The 19,094-nt window shown below is 35.7% G+C and overlaps 1 protein-coding gene across 3 annotated transcripts in view; it reads left to right on the top strand.

Annotated features, from left to right (window-relative positions):
• Nucleotides 1-19,094, top strand: part of LOC150107872 (serine/threonine-protein kinase LMTK1-like) — a 304,207-nt gene that overhangs the window by 201,853 nt on the left and 83,260 nt on the right. For all 3 annotated transcript variants that reach the window (XM_090390529.1, XM_090390528.1, XM_090390527.1), the window contains exons 7-8: nt 1,473-1,603; nt 13,742-13,826. In XM_090390529.1, the coding sequence (XP_090246655.1) occupies nt 1,473-1,603; nt 13,742-13,826 (216 nt within the window). The remainder of the gene's footprint in view (nt 1-1,472; nt 1,604-13,741; nt 13,827-19,094) is intronic.

Genomic DNA, 19,094 nt, shown 5'->3' with positions numbered 1-19,094 from the left:
ATCCACACACACACACACAAGTGGATGCATTCAGCAATAGTGTGGGATTATTAAATTCCTGTGCAAAAGTCAAAAATTGATTAATTTTGATGATAATGCCCTAACCACTGATCTTGAACACATTCACAATACACTTTCTCATTCAATGACTACAAATCCCCGAAATAAAGCCGTGCTGAGTGGTTAGCATATCCGCTCTACACCCAAAAGGCTATGGGTTCGAATCCCTCAATGGGCATGGATGTTCGTGATTGTCTGTGAAAATACTACTGGTGGTGATGGGCGGTAGATGGGATTGTAGTTGGAGAATTGGGTAAAGTAGGTGCCCTCCCTTGATGAGTCTTTGGACTCCCTGGAGGTGTCATGTAATAATAGTAATAATAATAATATTACCCCCCCCCCCCGGTCCAAAAAAAAGAGGTAGGTCACTTAATCTATCACTATCCCATATATCATAGGCACATCTGAAAGCTAACAAAAATAATACTAAATATATATATACACACACACACACACACACACACACACACACACTAGGGGGCACTGGTGCCTACGGTGCCCAACCCCCGAGTTCCGGGCTGGTAAGCCGGTTCTCCATTGTTTTGAAACGTCCAATAAATTGTCTCGTGAAGGCAAACACATTGTTGGATGTGAAACGTTTCAAATTTTGGCTTATCAGCTTAATGGATTAATCGGCTTAACCCGGCTCAAAACAATGAAGAGACAAAAAACATGACATAAAAACATTTCAAATTTTAGCTTATCTTTTTATATATATATAGAGTGGATATACACACACAATCCCATAACTCACAAGACCATATAAAAAATTGGTATGCCTTATCTGTTTCCCAAAAATCATCCACAGTTCATAGACCTACCAGATGTCTACCAAGTGCCATGAAGTTGTAAGCTGTCCTTCAGTGGCTGAACAGGCAAGTCATCCAATCCAGCTTCAGAATCACTGAACACAAAGGCTACATTCAGTTCTACCATTACAGCCACTGAGGACTTTCTGACCACACCTTGGACATAGAGTATATGCTGTAAAGTCCACCTTACTCCACCGGAACAAATTTTAAATATGAAAGACTTTTCCTGATATCTTCCTGAGCCTTAAGGAACTGTCCAAAGCTGAAAGAATTTGGTTGTGTGAAACTGGCTCAAATCTAGAAACTGAATTTCCTAGATTTGAGTCATCCTTAGAACTTCAGTTCAACAAAAAAAAAAAAAAACACCCACCCTGGCTCACAGGGGGGGCGCTATTTAGGCTTGTGCCTTGCTTTGGTCTTTTTGTTCATTGTTCCCTGAGGGCAACTTGAATTTGTTGAACTATCGAAAATATTAATTCAAAGGTATTCTAATTAGTATGTAGTCTATAGTGTAACTTTCTTAAATAATATCATTATGAACAACCAATATATTAGCTTTACTATTGTTACCAATGCCTATAACACTGTTTATATAAATAGGATCTGAAGTCATATCTGATTCAACATCGCAGTATTTCCGAATCACTTCTTCAGAAAGGAGCACTGCTACAGATGGCAGTCATTATAGCAACAACTTTACAATATATGCATGAACATGGATTCATACATACGTGAGTGAATATAAAAATTTATATCTGACGTATAGAGTTGTTTCTTGGTACATTTTGTTTCATTAATTATTAGTGATTTCTTCTGCTGAAGATTAATTTTAATCAGTTGTTTACAGATAACTGTCATGTAAGTTTGTGTGCATTGCATTTAACTTCAAGAGTGTTAATCTTTAAATTTAATAATTTGGATATGAATAAAGTTCACTTTGGATTCATTAATGCAGTAGCATTTAATATGCATGATTATTGAAGAGCATTCTGCCTGTAATCTTTTATTTTTGCTTAATATTGATAAATAAGATCCTCCATAGCTTAGTTGGTATAGACAAAGCCTTTTGGTCAGAAAGACCTGGGTTCGATTTCCATCCCTGATGTGAGGAACCTTTATCTTATCTCTTTCAACTAAAGGTGAGTTAGCTGGTCAGAAAAACCTGGTTTCGATTCCCATCCCTGACTTGAGGAATCTTTATCTTGTCTCTTTTGACTAAAGATGAGTTAGCCAGTCTCATACAGAGGTAGAGGATTTTTCAGTTGGAAACTCTGCTTTTTCGTCCCTCAGAACAGGCAAACCAGTCCTGTGAACACACACAGATCTATAAAAAATATACTTAATCCCTCATTAGGAGGGCTCAACCAGTCGTAAGGGACAGGGGAGGATAGAAGGAAACCTCGCACGAATAAATACAGGGTGTTCGGGATAAATTTGACATATTTATAATTAATTATATTTTTCCGTAAGTTACATGTATTAACACACACTTCTCTTCATTTAAAAGTTTGGACCCTTCTTCATTCACATACAAGATGTCAGAAAGGATGGATAGCTGGAACCCACCTGAATCATGGAAGAGAATAACTTGTATCATGATGATTCGTGCCCGCCATCAAAATAAGGATATTACGACTGCTGCCCAATGCTCCCTGAATACAGTAAAAACAATCAGGCATGAACTAGAGACTTGCAATGGTGACTACGAGGATGTAGTAAGAAGAAAGATCCCTAGCAGACGATCTGATTGCGTTCGTACAGCAGAATTCCTCGCAAATCTGCAGGAACAGGTGTTGAAGAACCCTGGCATTGGAATTCGGGCTTTGTTCGTGGAGTTGCTAACTGTAGTCAAGCCCTGGATAACAAGGGTAGCCAATGGTAGGCCGTATGTATGGCAGCAGGATTCGGCCCCTTGCCACACCTCTGGGAAAAGTCAAAAATGGTTGTCTGAAAATTTCTACGACTTCACCAGTCCAAATGTTTGGCCTCCAAACTCCCCAGACCTTAACCCCATGGATTATTTTGTATGGGGCGCAGTTGAAAAAGACACCAATCGCACTTCCAGTAATACAAAAGCCCAGTTAATGGATAAAATTAAAACAGTTTTTGCGGCCCTTCCCAGGGAGACTGTAGCATCAGCTTGTTCGAGGTTCCGAAGCAGAATTGAAGCTGTGATCGATGCTAATGGTGGTTATTTTGAGTAAATCTTGTTGATAGTATTGTAATTAACTCTGCCTGTAATGTTTTTTTGTCAATTCATTAAATTTAATAGATACAAAGAAGATTTTCTTTTTCCTTACGAAACTGTCAAATTTATCCCGAACACCCTGTAAATAAATTGATAAAAAACCAGCAATCACTCATTACTGTTTTAATACCTTTACACTTCTTTATATTCTAAGTTGTTGTTTTTTTTTTTAATGTGGTTCCCATACACGAATGGTTATCATTAAACCTATAGTGCATTTGTACTGCGGAAGGGGTAAGGATTTTTTTCCCTCATTTTTATCAGTTTTTAGATATTTTTTGTAATTTTTTTATTTATTTTTATGTAGTCCAGAAATCTGCTCTAGAGACCAAACATAGAAGATTTTCAAACCGTTTCAGGTCTCTGATAAGTGGAACAGTGGTCTCACAGCGGGTAATGTCTTTAGGTCTCATACCTGTGACCTATTGGTTGGAGAGTGGGGTATGCTTACCACTCACCCAACTAGGCTGGCCAAATCCCATATTAAAATATATCTGAATGTTAAATGACAATCTTAATTTGAGTAAAGAGATGCATAACCTGTTGAAAATTGACCAGTGAATTATAAGCCAGCATAATCAAGTGTTAAATAAAAAACAGACAACAACTACATGACACATCCAATAGAATATTTTATCAGGATCCTGCAGGTTGTCATACTGAAATTTGAATGAACTACACAGAGTCCCAATCTGAATCTAGTACTAGTAGTAGTACTACTACTACTTTAAAACATCAAGTACACACCAGCCAACATGCCCAACAACAGCACACATTGTATATACAGTTGGTCATTCATTTCATACATATTGTTGAAGAAAGGGTGATCCAAATTACCTAAACATATGAACACAAACTGGAGAGTATGCCTAGAAATTAAGCAGAAGCCCTAAACAAAATGCTGAGAACAACACATCACATGGAGAAAAGTATGCTAAAAATAACATTAAAAGATAGGAAGACAAATACCTGGATAAGATCTCAAAGGTGTCATGGATATCATAAAATACATTAAACAGGCTAAGTGGAGATGGGCTGGCCATATTGCCAGGTGCAATGACTGGAGATGGACTAGAAAGACAGCATGGAGCAAGACGAAAAGGAAGACTGAGAAGAAGGTGCAGGGATGAACTGGAACAAGTTGCAGGATTGAAATGGATGGGCGATGCAGAAAACCGAGTGGTCTGGAAAACCACTTGGTTTTGGGGGAGACCTTCATCCCGCAGTGGACAGAACCAAAAGGTTGAAGAAGAAGAAGAAAAAAAAAAAAGGCTCAAAAAGAGCCTTTTTTTTTTTTCCGGGGGGCAGGGTGCACGTGCTGTTGAGTGTATTCAATTTAGATTTCTCAAAAATATTGTACTGTCCCAGTACATTATTTCAACTCAACATGGTCAATTTTTGTTTGTCCATTTTTATTTTTTTTATGTTGAGCCCATACACGAGAGTCCATAGTGTTATTTGTACATTATGAAATGCCTGATATGTATCATTGGATGTACAGGATATTATGATAGTATTAAATGAGACTTGTCATTACTAAATTTCTGTAGATTTCCTTCCAAATTAGTCTTATCTCTTAGAACATTGATATTGTCAGATTTTATATTTTGGTTTTTTGGATCTTTTCCTGGCATCAAATACTTGTTTGGCTAACCTACTATCCCATGCTCTTTAAATGACCAATACCAGCTATGATTAGCTTTCACACACATGACTGATAATAATATCGAATTCCTATTTAATGTTTCATTTTTATGTGATTCTATTATTAAAGCCATCTATTTACTTTACTAGTTTTTCTCAGAACTTGTATCTCTAGTCTCTTAGTCTTTGAACATATGAGCTATCAAATTTCTGTCATCTTATTATTTTGCACTATCTGGAAATCTGGCTCTAGGTACCAAACATTGAACTTTTCAAGCCATGTTAGACTTCTGATAATAAGGGCAGTGGTATCACACTGGATGATATTCATCTCCCACCTATAGGTACATGAACATCCATGTCTCTCCAGGATTGAAACTCACAGCCTGTTGGTTGGAGAATGGATATATTAAACACTCAGCCAAACAGGTCATTATGTACTAATGAAAGTTAAATACCTATTTACTTTGGGCCATGACATGATAAGGATTTGACCTAATGTCCCCAGGGAGGTTATCTGCATTCCTTAAGTCTCATTGGAGGCCTCTCCCTAATTGCCTTGATCCATGAATGCAAAATTTGGAGAAAAGAGCAAAACCAGTAATAATAGTACATGCATACTGGAGTTCTTTTCAAGTCATGGACTAGTTGTCACTGATGACAGGTTCCAACATAAAGATGTGTAGAAATTTGCATGGAAAGAAGATATAAGAAATGTTCACTATGTTAATTGTTTAAATTAATATTTTTTAGAGTATACAGTTTTTAACAGGATAAAATTGAATTGAAATTAGATAGTCAAGTTAATTTCTAAAAGTCATGAATATAACTAAATTATGCATTACATTAGGAAACTGAAGTAATGAAAAACTTAAATTCAAATTGAAGATTTTTAATTTACATTTAAAAACTTAAATTTAAGTTTTTGATCTCTCACAAGAAAGAGCTCACATCCGTCCCCCCTTATCTTCAGTAATACTGAGATATTCAAACACAGTCAGATTTCTCTTCTGTTTTCAACTTTTTTGTATACATCTTCTTTTTTTTTTTTTTTCAATATGAAATTCAATTTTATCCTGTTAAAAACTGTATACTCTAAAAAAATATTAATTTAAACAATTAACACAGTGAACATTTCTTATATCTTCTTTCCGTGCAAATTTCTACACATCTTTATGTTGGAACCCATCATCAGTGACTAGTCCATGACCTGAAAAGAAATCCAGCATGTACTTACTATTATTATTGGTTTTGCTCTTTTCTCCAAATTTTGCAAACACATTTCTGTAAGTCTAGCATTGATGTTTTTCCCTGCTGTTCAAATTTCCAACAATGAAAAGCTTTGCCACTTGCCTTTTCTAATGAATTGAAAAACCCCTCTCCATAAGTATAGAACCTTCTGAAAGATCACAGAACAGAACACCTCACTGTCTAACTTACCATTTTGATATATTCCTACTACTACTTAAAACTGCCTGCCATTAAAGAGTATTGTTCAATATAATATAGCTCCTTCACTCTCTCATTATTGCCTGTATATATAACATCTTAGAGTTACATGTTTCCCCTCCTTGTTTTGTGACAACACCATTTATGACATTATGGTATTTCTAATTCTTCTGCCAGTTCTACTTCTTTTCCATTGATATTTCTTACAATGATAGTGCCCATTTTGAATTTTTGTGATGTTTGAATTTGTTCCTGTAGATGAATTTTCACTGTTCATCCCAGTTTTTTTTTTATCTGGTCCACACATGAAAGGCCACAAGAACTATAGCACACTAGTGCTGTGTGTGGGCAAGAGGAATAGAAGAAAGGAGAAATCTTCACATTTTGCTTGAACAGTTGAAGATTGTAATCTTTGGGGAAGGCAGAGTGAGGGAGACTGTTCCAAAGGACAGAAGTGGATGGAATAAAAGAGGAGGCAGTGAAATTCGTTTGGTGAGTTTCAAGTTGGTCTGTAAAAATGTGTTGGTTAGCAGTGGCTCTTGTTTTAATGATTTTGGAGGACAGTGGAGGAATAATAATGATCAATTCAGCAGAGCACTGTCCATGAAAGTATCTGTAGAAGAGGCACAAGCAGAAAATGAATGTCCGTGAGAGAGGGATTGAAGTGGATTTGTGAGAGAGGGATCATTAATTAGCTGGATTGCATTCTTCTGGATAGAATTGAGCAATCTTAGAGAAGATTTTGATGCATCACCCCAAATATGGGAGTGATGTTCCATGGCTGGGTGGTGGGTTTTGTATAGAGTTAGCTGGTATAAAGGTGTGAAGTGTTGTCTTTTGTGAAAAAGTACACCAAGTTTTTTGGCAGCTGCAGAAGCTATATTTAAAATGTGGTTAATGCAAGGAAAGATCGGAGGTGCAGGTCAGTCCAAGAAGAGAAACCTGATCTTGTTGGGATATCACAGTATTACTGGTGATAAGGGGAAAGGAAGTGAGCTCTTTCTTGAGAGATCAGACAGAACTGAATTTTGGTGGCATTGAAGTCTACAAGGTTGTTCTTGCCTCATTGGGATATAACTAGGATCCGAGTTTCAAGTCAATCGTCATGGTAGTCTTCAGGATTCTAATGCTTGAGCACTTGATTTTACCTCAAACTATCTTTCTGTACCTCTTTCAATTCTAAACTGCTGACTTACAACTTAAATAGAGACTATGTATTGCTTGATATAATGTCCCATTTACACCATATAATTGTAACTTTTTAAAAACTTTCCTCTTGTGACCTTTTCCAGATCAACAAAACTTAAATACAAATTCTTGTTATATTCCCAAAATTTCTCCACTGTTTGTCTTAAAGTGAAAAAGTCTCGGAGGAAAGATTATCAAAACAAGTGTTCTCTGTCAGGTTGGCAGAAAAATGACCCAGAGGAAGGCCAAGATATAGGTTGATTGATACAGTAAAAAGTGCCTTATAAGACAGAAATATAAGATGTGATAATGTTGGAGTCTTCACAGATAACATGTTAATTTGGAGGATAATTGTTGAAAGGAAGTTAGTAATGATGTAAGTTCATGTAATACTATCATAATCTCCTGTACACCCCTTGAGGGTACATGTCAGGAATTTTATGATGATGATGATTGTCTTAAAGTGACAACCTCTATTTGACCTGAAGCTAGCTTGTTCTTCACCAAACTTCCCTTCCACAATTTTTCTTAGCCATTTCTCAAATATTCTTGCACGAGTCTTCCAGGAATACTCAATAGGGAAATACCTCTGTAATTCTCAGAATTATGCACTGTAAAACTTTAATACCTCCATATTTGAGAATTTCTGGCTGAATTTCATCTTTTCTAGCTGCCTTTCTGCATTGCAAGTTTTTGATAACTTTTTCTACTTCAAGTATGGATATATATTCCTGACTGCATTCCTTTTGGGAGTTTTCTATCATCATGCTGATACTGTTTGCTTGTTTCATTTAGCAGTCACTCAAAGTAATAACTCCAGATATATAGAATATCTTTATCCTCAATTTTCATGTTACTTTTCTCATATCTGATTCCTTTTATGGTACTTTTTTCTCTGTTTCTAAATTTTTTCAATAGCCTCCAGAATATTTTGTCACCTTCCTGATATTTATTTCTATGTTCTTAACAAAGCCTTCACATAACTTGTGTTTAGCTAGTTTTACACAGTACACCCATTTTTTACAATTCTTCTCTGTATTCTTTAAGACCACAACTTGCCAGAAACTTTTCATATGCTTTCTTGTTTTCCTGGACTGCCTCTAACTTCCTAATTCCACTATGATGTTCTGATTTTCTATCCTTGCAGAAAACCTGACTATATGCCTGTGGCTGAATCAGTGAAGTTTTTCTTCAGGGTTTGCCACTAAATCTCCAAGGTTTGGCTCTTGTTTTCAACGTCTTTCATTTTGTCTTGAATAATGTTTGGGCATTGAGTTCACCTCTGCAAACTGTCCAACTCTGATCCACCTGAAAACTGTTTTAGACACTCTTATTTTCAGTATGAAATTGAATTTTATCCTACTCAAAACTAAATGATGATCATTTGCAAATTGAAATCCTGTGTATACTTTTGTGTCCCAAACCAGTGACAAAACATCACTATTAACAATAACATAGTCAATGAGAATTTTTGTATTTTTTCTTGCATCTTCTGTCCATGCAAATTTATGTACATTTTTATGTTGGAACATGGTGTTAGTGATAACTAGTCCATTTCCTAAACAGAAAACAGTAGGCAATTACCATTACTATTAGTTTTGCTCTTTTCCCCAAATTTTTTCAGAATGTTTCTATGCCTGGTAATAATTTCGTACTCTGCTGTTTAGATTGCCAACAAGACAAACTTTTTCTTTTTTGTTATGTCAGTTTCTCTAATACCTAGAAAAATTTGTCTACTTCTTCTTTTTAATAGAGCCTTCTGTGGGACAATGGGCACAAATAAGTCTCATTGTCCAGTTCCCCATTCTGATATTTTCCCACATCACAATTTGATACTGCCTGCTATTCAGGAAGATGATCCTCATATGTGGTGTTCAATATATATGTTTTATCTCTATCATTACTTGGTTGTTCAAAAGAAATGTGTGCACAAATTAGAGATATTTAACTATCTTCTTTTTCTTTAGTTTGCATATTGATATTTATTGTTTTTTAATGTGAGTTTTAAACTAATCTTTAAATTACCTTACCCTGGAAATATCTATACCACATTTTCTTAGCGAATGCTTATATTCCCTGTAAAACAGATAAAATACGCCATTCCTCTATGATATTAGAAAATCACAGCAAAATTCTTCATGTCCCCTAATCGAGACATGTCTGGAGGGAAAAAATGGCTGCCTGCAACTAAGCTAAGTTGCTTTCTGCTCAAAATGGATGATTTTGAATAGACAGGAATAACTGTTACTATCTGTCCCAAAAGGTGTATTTTTAGTGATGTAAGAAGAAGAAGAATCAACTAGTGTTTGGGATCAGGTGTTAGTTAGACTGTTAGATGCTTAACAGAATGAAAATGGCACAAAATACTTAGGGTTAAATATAAATTGTAAAGGGGAACTTAGGAGACAAAAGTCTACGTCCCGGCTATGAAGAACCCTTTTTATAGGCATTAGTAGGATGCCTAGGTTGTAACTTGGAATGCCTAAGAATCAGTTTTCCATATGTCTGCTTTTAAGGGTAGCTGCAGGTTCTAAAAAAAATAAAAAAATAAAATGAAAGCCTCATTTCAATTTGCTGCAATGAAGCATAGTGATTTTTCCCCCCAATTTTGGAGGGTCAAAACCTTGATCTTATCTACATGTGAATTGAAGTAATGCAATCACTATTCCCCATGCTTAGAGTACATCAGGAAAATAATAATAACAACCAGAAATAAATAAACTGCACTGCCATAAACTCCACTTGAAACTAGTTGCCCTTTATCTGTTTCCCTAAAGACCAACTCCATCCTCTCAGTTCTTAGTGTTTTTAAAATTCTTGCAAGTTGGCCTGCTATAGGCAGAGTGAAAAAAGATCAGAAAACCTGCTAAGAACAGAAAATATACATCTGCAAGAATGATTACAGAGTTATGTCTAGTGGACCATGCTTTGGAACATCACCTACACAATCAAATGGAAAAAAACTACTATTCTTCATCACAGCAAGTTCAAATCTGAGAGACTTAGAAGTGACTGGCATGACTAACTTGATAGTACTGCTAGTGTGAGAAATTCATTCAATACGTTCAATCAGCATTCCATAATTTTTTTTTCTCCAGTGTGTTTATTATATCCACCATCTTCAGAGGACAAAAAACAGTTTGTCACAGCAAACAAACAGCACAATTTAGTGAACAGTTGGACTAGTTTAAAATTGGTAACGGACAACATGAGAAACTAAAGTCTTAATTAGTGCCATCAATTGTTGGATAGAAACAGAGAGAAAAACCAGTATTAATTTGATCTTAAAATGACTGTCTCCCAGATTTTTGGTAAACATTCCTCAAATCTCTACAAGTATGGCTGTATCAATTTACCAAATATCTGGGAGACAGTCATTTTAAGATCAAATTAATACTAGTTTTTCTCTCTGTTTCTATCCAACAATTGATGGCACTAATTAAGACTTTAGTTTCTCATGTTGTCCGTTACCAATTTTAAACCATTCCAACTGTCCACTAAATTGTGCTATTTGTTTGCTGTGACAAACTGTTTTTTGTTCTCTGAAGATGCTGGATATAATAAACACACTGGAGAAAAAAAAAATGATGGAATGCTGATTGAACGTAAGGAGTTGTACATATAGGTAGAGTAAAACTGCTGGAATATCATTGTGGATGTCTGAGGTGTGTGTTTAATGCATCTGTAGCATTCTGTATTCTCTTTTACAGGTACAACCATGGGTTGTAAAGGTGATATTACCGAGTGGCAAAAGGGTGCCATTGTTTTTGGCCAAGAACATGGACATTCCTTGCAAGAGGTAGTGAAGTCTGTTAGATTGTCTAAATCCACAGTCAGTAGTGTCTGTTTACAGTGGAAGAAGTATGGAAGCTATCACCATAGGCGGAGCAATTGTGGTAGAAGGTCTATGATGACAAATCGGGATCACAGCTGTTTGGTACAACTAGCAACAGCTGAATGTTTCCAGACTCATCAAGAACTGCTTCAACAGTACAATGCTGGACTCAGTAAACCAGTTTCAGAATGAACACTACGGAGAGAACTGCATAAGTTAGGCTTTTTCAGTCATGTTGCCTGGATATGTCCTAATTTAACAACTGTCCAGAAAAAAAAATTACCTTGCTTGGGCAAAACAGCATCATCCTTGAACCATCGACCAGTGTAGATAAATAATATGGTCTGACAAATCCAGATTCTGTTTGTATTCCACCTTTCTGTGCAGAACGGTGGTAGCATTGTCATGTTTTGGGACTGTATTTCAAGTGCTGGAGTTGGCCCATTTGTTGAGGTGTCCATTCACACACACTTTTAAATAATGAAGTATTGCCATTTGTCCAGTTTTTGGAACAAGACGATAACTCTTGTGTCCATCGAGCTAGAATTGTGCTGAGTTCGTTTGCAGAACACGAGAAAGACATTTCATCTCAATTGACCAGCCAATTCACCTGATCTGAATGTTATTGAAAAAATCTGGGATGTGTTAAAAAGGGCTGTAAAGAAGAAACATCAACACCCTGCAAATTTGGAGGAATTAAGGGAACTTTTAAGCATGGATTGAAATAAACTCGATATGCATGTGATAATGAAAAAAAAATAAAAAATCTAAGCTGTAATTAAAGCAGATGGTGATATAACTCCATATTAAAGAATAAAGTTTGCAGTCTATAATTTTTTTTGTCCAGTGTGTTTAGCAGGAAATAAGTTAAATACATAATAATTTTCTTATTATTCTTGTGTTGTGGATTAATGCTGTTAAGCAGATTAACACTCTTATATCCTGAGCCATCCCATATGCCTGATGGATCCATTTGCTACTCCAGCCTTTTGGCTGGAGAGCAGATACACTAACCACTCGGCCAACCAGGCCAGTTTCATTGTCCATTTCACCTATTTTGAAGTTTGCCTGTGTAACTCTTCTTTAAACTGCCTTCCATTCAAGAAGTTTATCTTTGTGTTTGGTGTTGAATGTTATCTCTACTTCTTCCTTTCCTTGGTCATTTTATTTCCTGAATATAACATCCTATCCTTATTTAGTAAAATCTCACCTGCCTTTGTCTTCTTTGTCTCAGCAATGCCAATCATGTCCATGTGGTACTTTTTCAGTTCTTTCGCAAGTTTGATAAGTGAATTGATAAGGTTCATAATTACCACAGACATGGAAAAAGTAGTATGTTCTGCACCGTATATTGAGGAAAAATTCAAATGTGATTGGATGTGTGTAACGATTTTTTTTAAACAGGTGATTGTGAATCCCAAATAACATTATTATTTGGAATGAGAGTTGGTGCTTCCACTATGGTCTTGACATCAGACAAGGTACAGAATAGCCATTACCAAGACTGAAAAAAAAAAAAAAAAAAGGTTTGTTTCTAGCAATCACATATCAAAACAATTCTGATTGCATTCTTCAATCACAAAGGGTTGGGATAGCTCCAGACTATTATGAGCAATCATACCACTTAAAAAGTATTGGCATGAATCAAGCACATCCAACCAAATTTGAGAGTCTGGTTTGGTAACTTTCATAAGTATGTAACCTCACATTCAGTGTTGAAGATGTTTCTGGATCAGAAACAGGTTGCAGTGCTGATCCCCCCCCCCCTTAGTCCCAGGAAACTTTTGTTTCTTTCATCATCATCAAATTCCTGACATGTACCCTCAAGGGGTGTACAAGATATCAGGATATTATGATAGTACTACATCAAAAATTTACATCACTACTAACTTCCTATCAACAATTTTCCTCCAAATCAATCTCTTATCTGTCAAGACTCCAACATTATCAGATCTTATATTTCTATCTTCTAAGGCACTTTTTTACCGTATCAATTCACCTATATCTTGGTCATCCTGCCAGCCTAGCAGAGAACACTTGCTTTGCTAATCTTTCCTCTCCCATACCCACAATGTTCTGTTTCTTTTCCAACTAAAATTCAAATTGAAAGGAGATTTGATAGTATTTATAATATTTCAAAGAATATGAAAACAGCTATGAAATGAAAATAAAGAATATGAAAACTAAATATCACAGCAAACAAGTTTTCAGTCTTTCTAAAGCCTTTACGAACACTTATCAAGTGTATTCATTCCCTTGGAAACTGTTTTGAAAGATACAAGTAAAAAATTATTTTAACTTATTTGATTTCATGCTCATTACTTTTTTTGCCATGCTGTGTGTATAACACACATGTATACATTTTAGATATGAAACCTCTGAACAATGTAGATAATTTCATAACAGTACAAATCATATAACTTGAAAGACTTTTACTCTAAAAATTGTGTAATAAATACAATACCTTATTTATTCAAAGTGTTAACTATGAATTTGCTTTTTCAGTGATTTAGCAACTCGTAACTGTCTTGTGACTTCAGATAATGTAGTAAAGATTGGTGACTATGGTACTGCTATTCAAGTTTTTAGGGTAGGTTTATCAAAAAGTTTTTGAAATCCTAAAAATTGTCACTTGCAGTAAACTTAAGCTTTATTGTGCATGCTCCTTTACACTGGAGGATCATTATTTTTAAAACAGTTTCACTCACAAAAGATTAAGAAACTCTAGTACATCCAACTCCCACTGTAGCACAAAAAGGATCACTGTCATATTAAAGAATTTGTTTTAGTAGGCCAAGTAACTAACTTTTTGTCACTAGAAGTTTGCTACAGTGAGAGTTGACTGTACACTGCTTGTTTATTTTTATATATTTTTTGGGTTTCTTTGATAGTCAAAGCAAGATAAGTAGAAGGAGATTATATCTGAGGGAATGTAAAGACATAATTTTATCATTCATTCTCATGTTTCTACTTGTTCCATCGTATAATGCAGGGTTTCCCAAACTTTCCGTGGAACACCAGTGTTCTGCGAGAAGTTCTCCTGGAATTTGTCATTTTAGTTTTCTAAGCATTTTTCATGAATAAATATTTTATAGTGGAAATATTCTGAGGAGAATAATATTTGTGAATATGTCGAAAAACTCAGACCCAGAATGCTAATAACATCTGTGTAGCAAATATTAGTGACCAAGCCATGTATTTTTAAACATGGAAGTATTCAGCAATTATCATTAATTTTCACACATCGAAACCTTTCAACACTTGGGAAAGGGAATAATGCTGTTTATGACTGGTCATAAAAATTGCCTGTAAGTGGATTATAACAGTGGGTGGCATATCCTCTGTTCTCAGAACTGAAGGAAATGACATCTGTGTAGCAGATGTTAGTGACCAATCAGCAAGGAAGTATAAAGAAAATTTTTCCACTAAAATTGAAGATCAAGATAGTCTGTATCCGGTTCTCAAATCTAGTAATACTGAATACTTTCTTCACAAGTTTGTATTGTAGGATGAAAGTTTCGAAACTGTAGTGCTGTGATTTTTTAAAAGTAAAGGCCTGCAGATTTAAATTTTAATATGAATAAGAGACAAGGGACTTTGTTTAATTTTGGTATTAAGAAATCTCTTATTGAAGGTGTTTGTGATGAAACAGATAGTGAGTCATCCACCACCAGCCTACAAAGCGATCTCCAGGATGTACAAAAGGAGGGGAAAACTACCAGCACACAGGAGAAAAAGTCTGCATTCATTCGTAAGTACTTATAATAATATTATAAATTTTTGGTGATCAGAATGGGATATGTCGATGAAAATCAGCACAAATTAATTTAATGATGTTTATGTTTAATTAATGATCAATTATTAATTAATATAAGAAATCAGCCAAATTAACAATTAATTATCAATTAATACATTACAAAATAACCAAGGTGTTCTGTGAAAATTTCAGGATTTGTGAAGTGTTCCGTCGTAGGAAAAGTTTGGGAAACGCTGGTATAATGAATCAATTGGAGTGAGAAATGTTGCCTTATTTGTCACATGTGAATAACTATAGGTGGTTGCAATTTTTAAGAGATATTAGGGAAGTAGTTATGTCATCAGGAGAAAGTGGATAAAGAAGAAGAAAAGTTTATTCTGTTTAGAGTTGAATTGTCAAGAAAAGGCTGGTACATATACTGGGTATATATTTTACAAGGTTTAAAGTATTATTTTAATAGATTTTACAAGGGTGATTTGATAGTTTCTGTCTGAAAACACGATATCTTTCGATGTTTTTTATTGATTCTATACATGAAAGGTATCACATGTATAGGAAGAACTTGCAGCACATCTGTTCTATTCCAAGTCCATTCTTCCCTCACTCAATCCATACACCAAAAAACTCACAGCCATTCCTTCCACACAATCTCTGGTTTGAATTGTTTGCTATCAGCCCTTCTTCCTCATTCAGTATTATCAAATCTTGATAGCAGATATGATAATACTAAATAAATAAATTCCGTGTGATGATACAGTGTTCCCCCTTTTTACGGGAGTTCACGGTACTAGTCCCTCTAAATTTTATCCGGGCTCCGGAACTGACATAGGCTGACGAATCAGACCTATGGCTGGGTCAGTATTCCTGACTGTAATCAGTGTGTGTCCTCGAACCAGTTTGCCTGCTTGCAGGATGAAAAACACCAGATAAACTGGCAGGAAAAACCCTGCTGTCCACGCCCAAGACCGGCTAACTTGGCTATGGCTGAGGAAGATCCTTGAGCTCCTCACGTCGTTGATGTGAATCGAACCTAGGATGCTCCTTCCCCAGGCATATGGTTGCAAAGCACAAAGCCACTAGGCTAACCGCACAGACATGATAATACTGAACTGTGTATCTACAAGAACTATCTTTCTTTCTTTCCTTTTTTTTTTTTCAGTTGAATTCATTACATTTTTGAATTCTGCTCCCAGAACACTCAAAGTTATACCATTATCCATGGAATATTTTATAATTGAATCATTGCTACATACTATAACATCTTTCTTTTAATATTCTGTTTTACTTGGCTGATTGTCATTTCTCGATATCATACTTGCTTCAGTGTGTTTTTTCTCTTTTTGCTGCTTAACCTTCCTGACCGCTTATCAACATTTTCTATTTCTTATGTCTGTCTACCAGTTTGTTTTAGTCTTGAGATTTCAGAAGTTAATTCATTTTCAGTATTCTCAGCTTAAACTGGCATGTTTCTGTTTAGTGGGACCACTAAACAGAAACATGCCAGTTTCTGTTTAGTGTCTCAACTTTGCTACTCAAGTTACCATTCCTTTTGCTATGGTTCTTGTGTGTTTTTAGAACTTTTTTATAGCACTGGTTTAATATTGCTTTCTCAACAGAATATTAGGAAATATAAACAATTCTATAAAAATACAAACATCACTATCATAATTAATTATTTTTGTTTTTAACACAAAAAAGACAATTACTTATTTCACAGGCACATTAACAAATTGACCTTTCATGATATATATATAGCCTCGAACCTATCTAGATATCATTCAAGGAGAGAGAGATCAATCTGATCTTGTGTGATGATTTTTGTATTGCTGAGAGTAGGGTTAAGAGAGCTAATATCCCTTTTTTTTGTTCTTAAAAAGGGGGAAGGCAGAACTGCATTTAGGTAATAAAAGGGTGACCATTGTCCTTGTTCCATTGAAGGATAATTTTAAGATTGGTTTTAAGGAACTAGTTGCAGACAATATTGAAGCTTGATATGTTTGAGCACTGCAAGATTTGTCCAAAGTTTGAGGAATGAAGTGTATCATGGTCAGCAAAGCTGTGGATAAGATTATTGGTGATTGACAGGGGGTCACACACACACACACACACACACACACACACACACACACACACACACACACATATATATATATATTAGGATAGGGTGATAGAACAGAGTTATGAGGTCTTCTTGCATTGGTGAAAAAACTTGAAAAGAGTAAATTTAAACTATCTGTTATTGATATGTGATGAACAATCAGAGAGAAAGTTGGCCACCCAGTTACAGAAGGTAGAAAGCAGACTGAAGGATGGTGGTTTTGATGGGCAGGCCTCAATATGCTTAACATGATTGAATGTGCTAGAAACATCAAAAGCAACAGTACGTGTTTCTCCAAACCTTTCTGAACATGTCTATTGGTGGGTAATGTAGGCTAAGAGATCAGCTGTTTGCCTACACTGGTGGAATTCATAGTGGGCCAAGTTAGAAGCTTAATGGAGTGAAACAGTACTGAAAAAAGATTAAAAATATTATGTAATTCTTCCATTATTTTCTCTCAGTCACTGAGACATTATCGAGGAGTACAATATGAGACTTGTAACACACACAAAACTAAGGGAAACATGTGGACTAAAGATTAGTCCTAACTAGATGGGGTGCCCTCTCTGGGCACTGTTGCAACCTAGATTGTAAACTAGGATCTCAAAGCATTAATGTTTTGCAAAGTTTAATACAACCATATTTATTTAATTAGGCTGATTTAAATAAATGTTTAAATAAGAGCCAGTGTATAATTCCACTACCACATACTCTGCCAGGTCACACCTGGAGAGGGAGCCCAAGTAGTTGTATGTGATAGGCACTGTCAAGACTATATTATGACAAAGAGAATAGTTACTCTCCATATGGTGTCATGTTCATTCAAGAGTATCTTTTCTAACTACATGTCTCCAGTTTTTCCTTTCATCTAACAATAAACCAACAACGAAACAGACGATGATACTGCAACCAAAATAAATCTCCCTTGAAAACTAATTCATTCAAACAAATCAATCCAATTGCAATATTCCAAACATACCAGAATCCCTACCAAATAAAATAGCCATACCATCTGCTTTACATGCATCCATGGCATAAATTCCAACATAAATGACATTCATCACAACTTGACATTCAGACTTCCTGCTCTTAACAGAAACCAAAATTGCATCCACGTCAACTCAAGCAGTCCACCCTTGTTGCCCAAGTTACACTCTTTGTAACTTGATTCATTTCACCACAAGAGTGGTACCTGTGCTACAAGCTGACATTGCATGCCAGAGAATGCCAAATTTAGTATTGCTTGCTTTTGATCTCCTTTGACTGAAGGAAGGTTTCCTAACACCACTGAGTAAATTCATCTGCCACATTTACATGTTAAAACTGTAAACACTACTCTGGCCTCTTCACCTTCCTCTCAGTGAAGCTCAAAAATCTACTTCAGCTGTAAATAGTGATATCAGCTTTTTGGATAACCTTTATTGTCTAGGACTCCAACTGGCTCCTTTACACTACCGATCAAGCTGGACATGATGTGGAAGTTTTTGCTGTAAGCAATGATCTAATGCAAATTAAAAATCTGCCTGCCTGAATTCCTGATTACCCTCTTCACTTTCTCAATACCCTTGGTCTTTTTTAACTAGTTTTTCTTCTAATTACACTGTAGGATCATTCCTCTTGGCAATTTCAATGGTCTTCAATTTCAATTCCTTTTGTTCTTCTGACCCAAACACTTGCACTGAGCAATCACAGAAATTATCCTCACTATGAAAGCCTTCATCCCCAATTCTACTCAAAATTCTCATCCATTTTCCAAATCCTGGTTCATCAGAAGATGTAAGCAGTTGAAGAAAATAAACTCAGCTTACTCAGGTGACTTGCAACAAGAAAAGTTTCATACTCATCTTATGCTGAAGCATGCAATAAATGTAAAACAACCACCAGCAAATTCAACTTCATAATGACCAGTAGCAGAAAACTTAACTCTTGTCCAAATAGAATTTGCACCTTCTTGTCCCTTGCAAAGACCATCAGATGAAACTTTTGGTCACCTGTGTTTCCAA

The sequence above is a fragment of the Typopeltis vanoorti genome, chromosome 3 (assembly GCF_054136105.1).
Source record: "Typopeltis vanoorti isolate ZY-2024b chromosome 3, IOZ_Tvanoo_1.0, whole genome shotgun sequence".
Taxonomy (NCBI): domain Eukaryota; kingdom Metazoa; phylum Arthropoda; class Arachnida; order Uropygi; family Thelyphonidae; genus Typopeltis; species Typopeltis vanoorti.
Note: the sequence above shows the minus strand (reverse complement) of the source record. Positions and strands in the feature narration are given on the sequence as shown.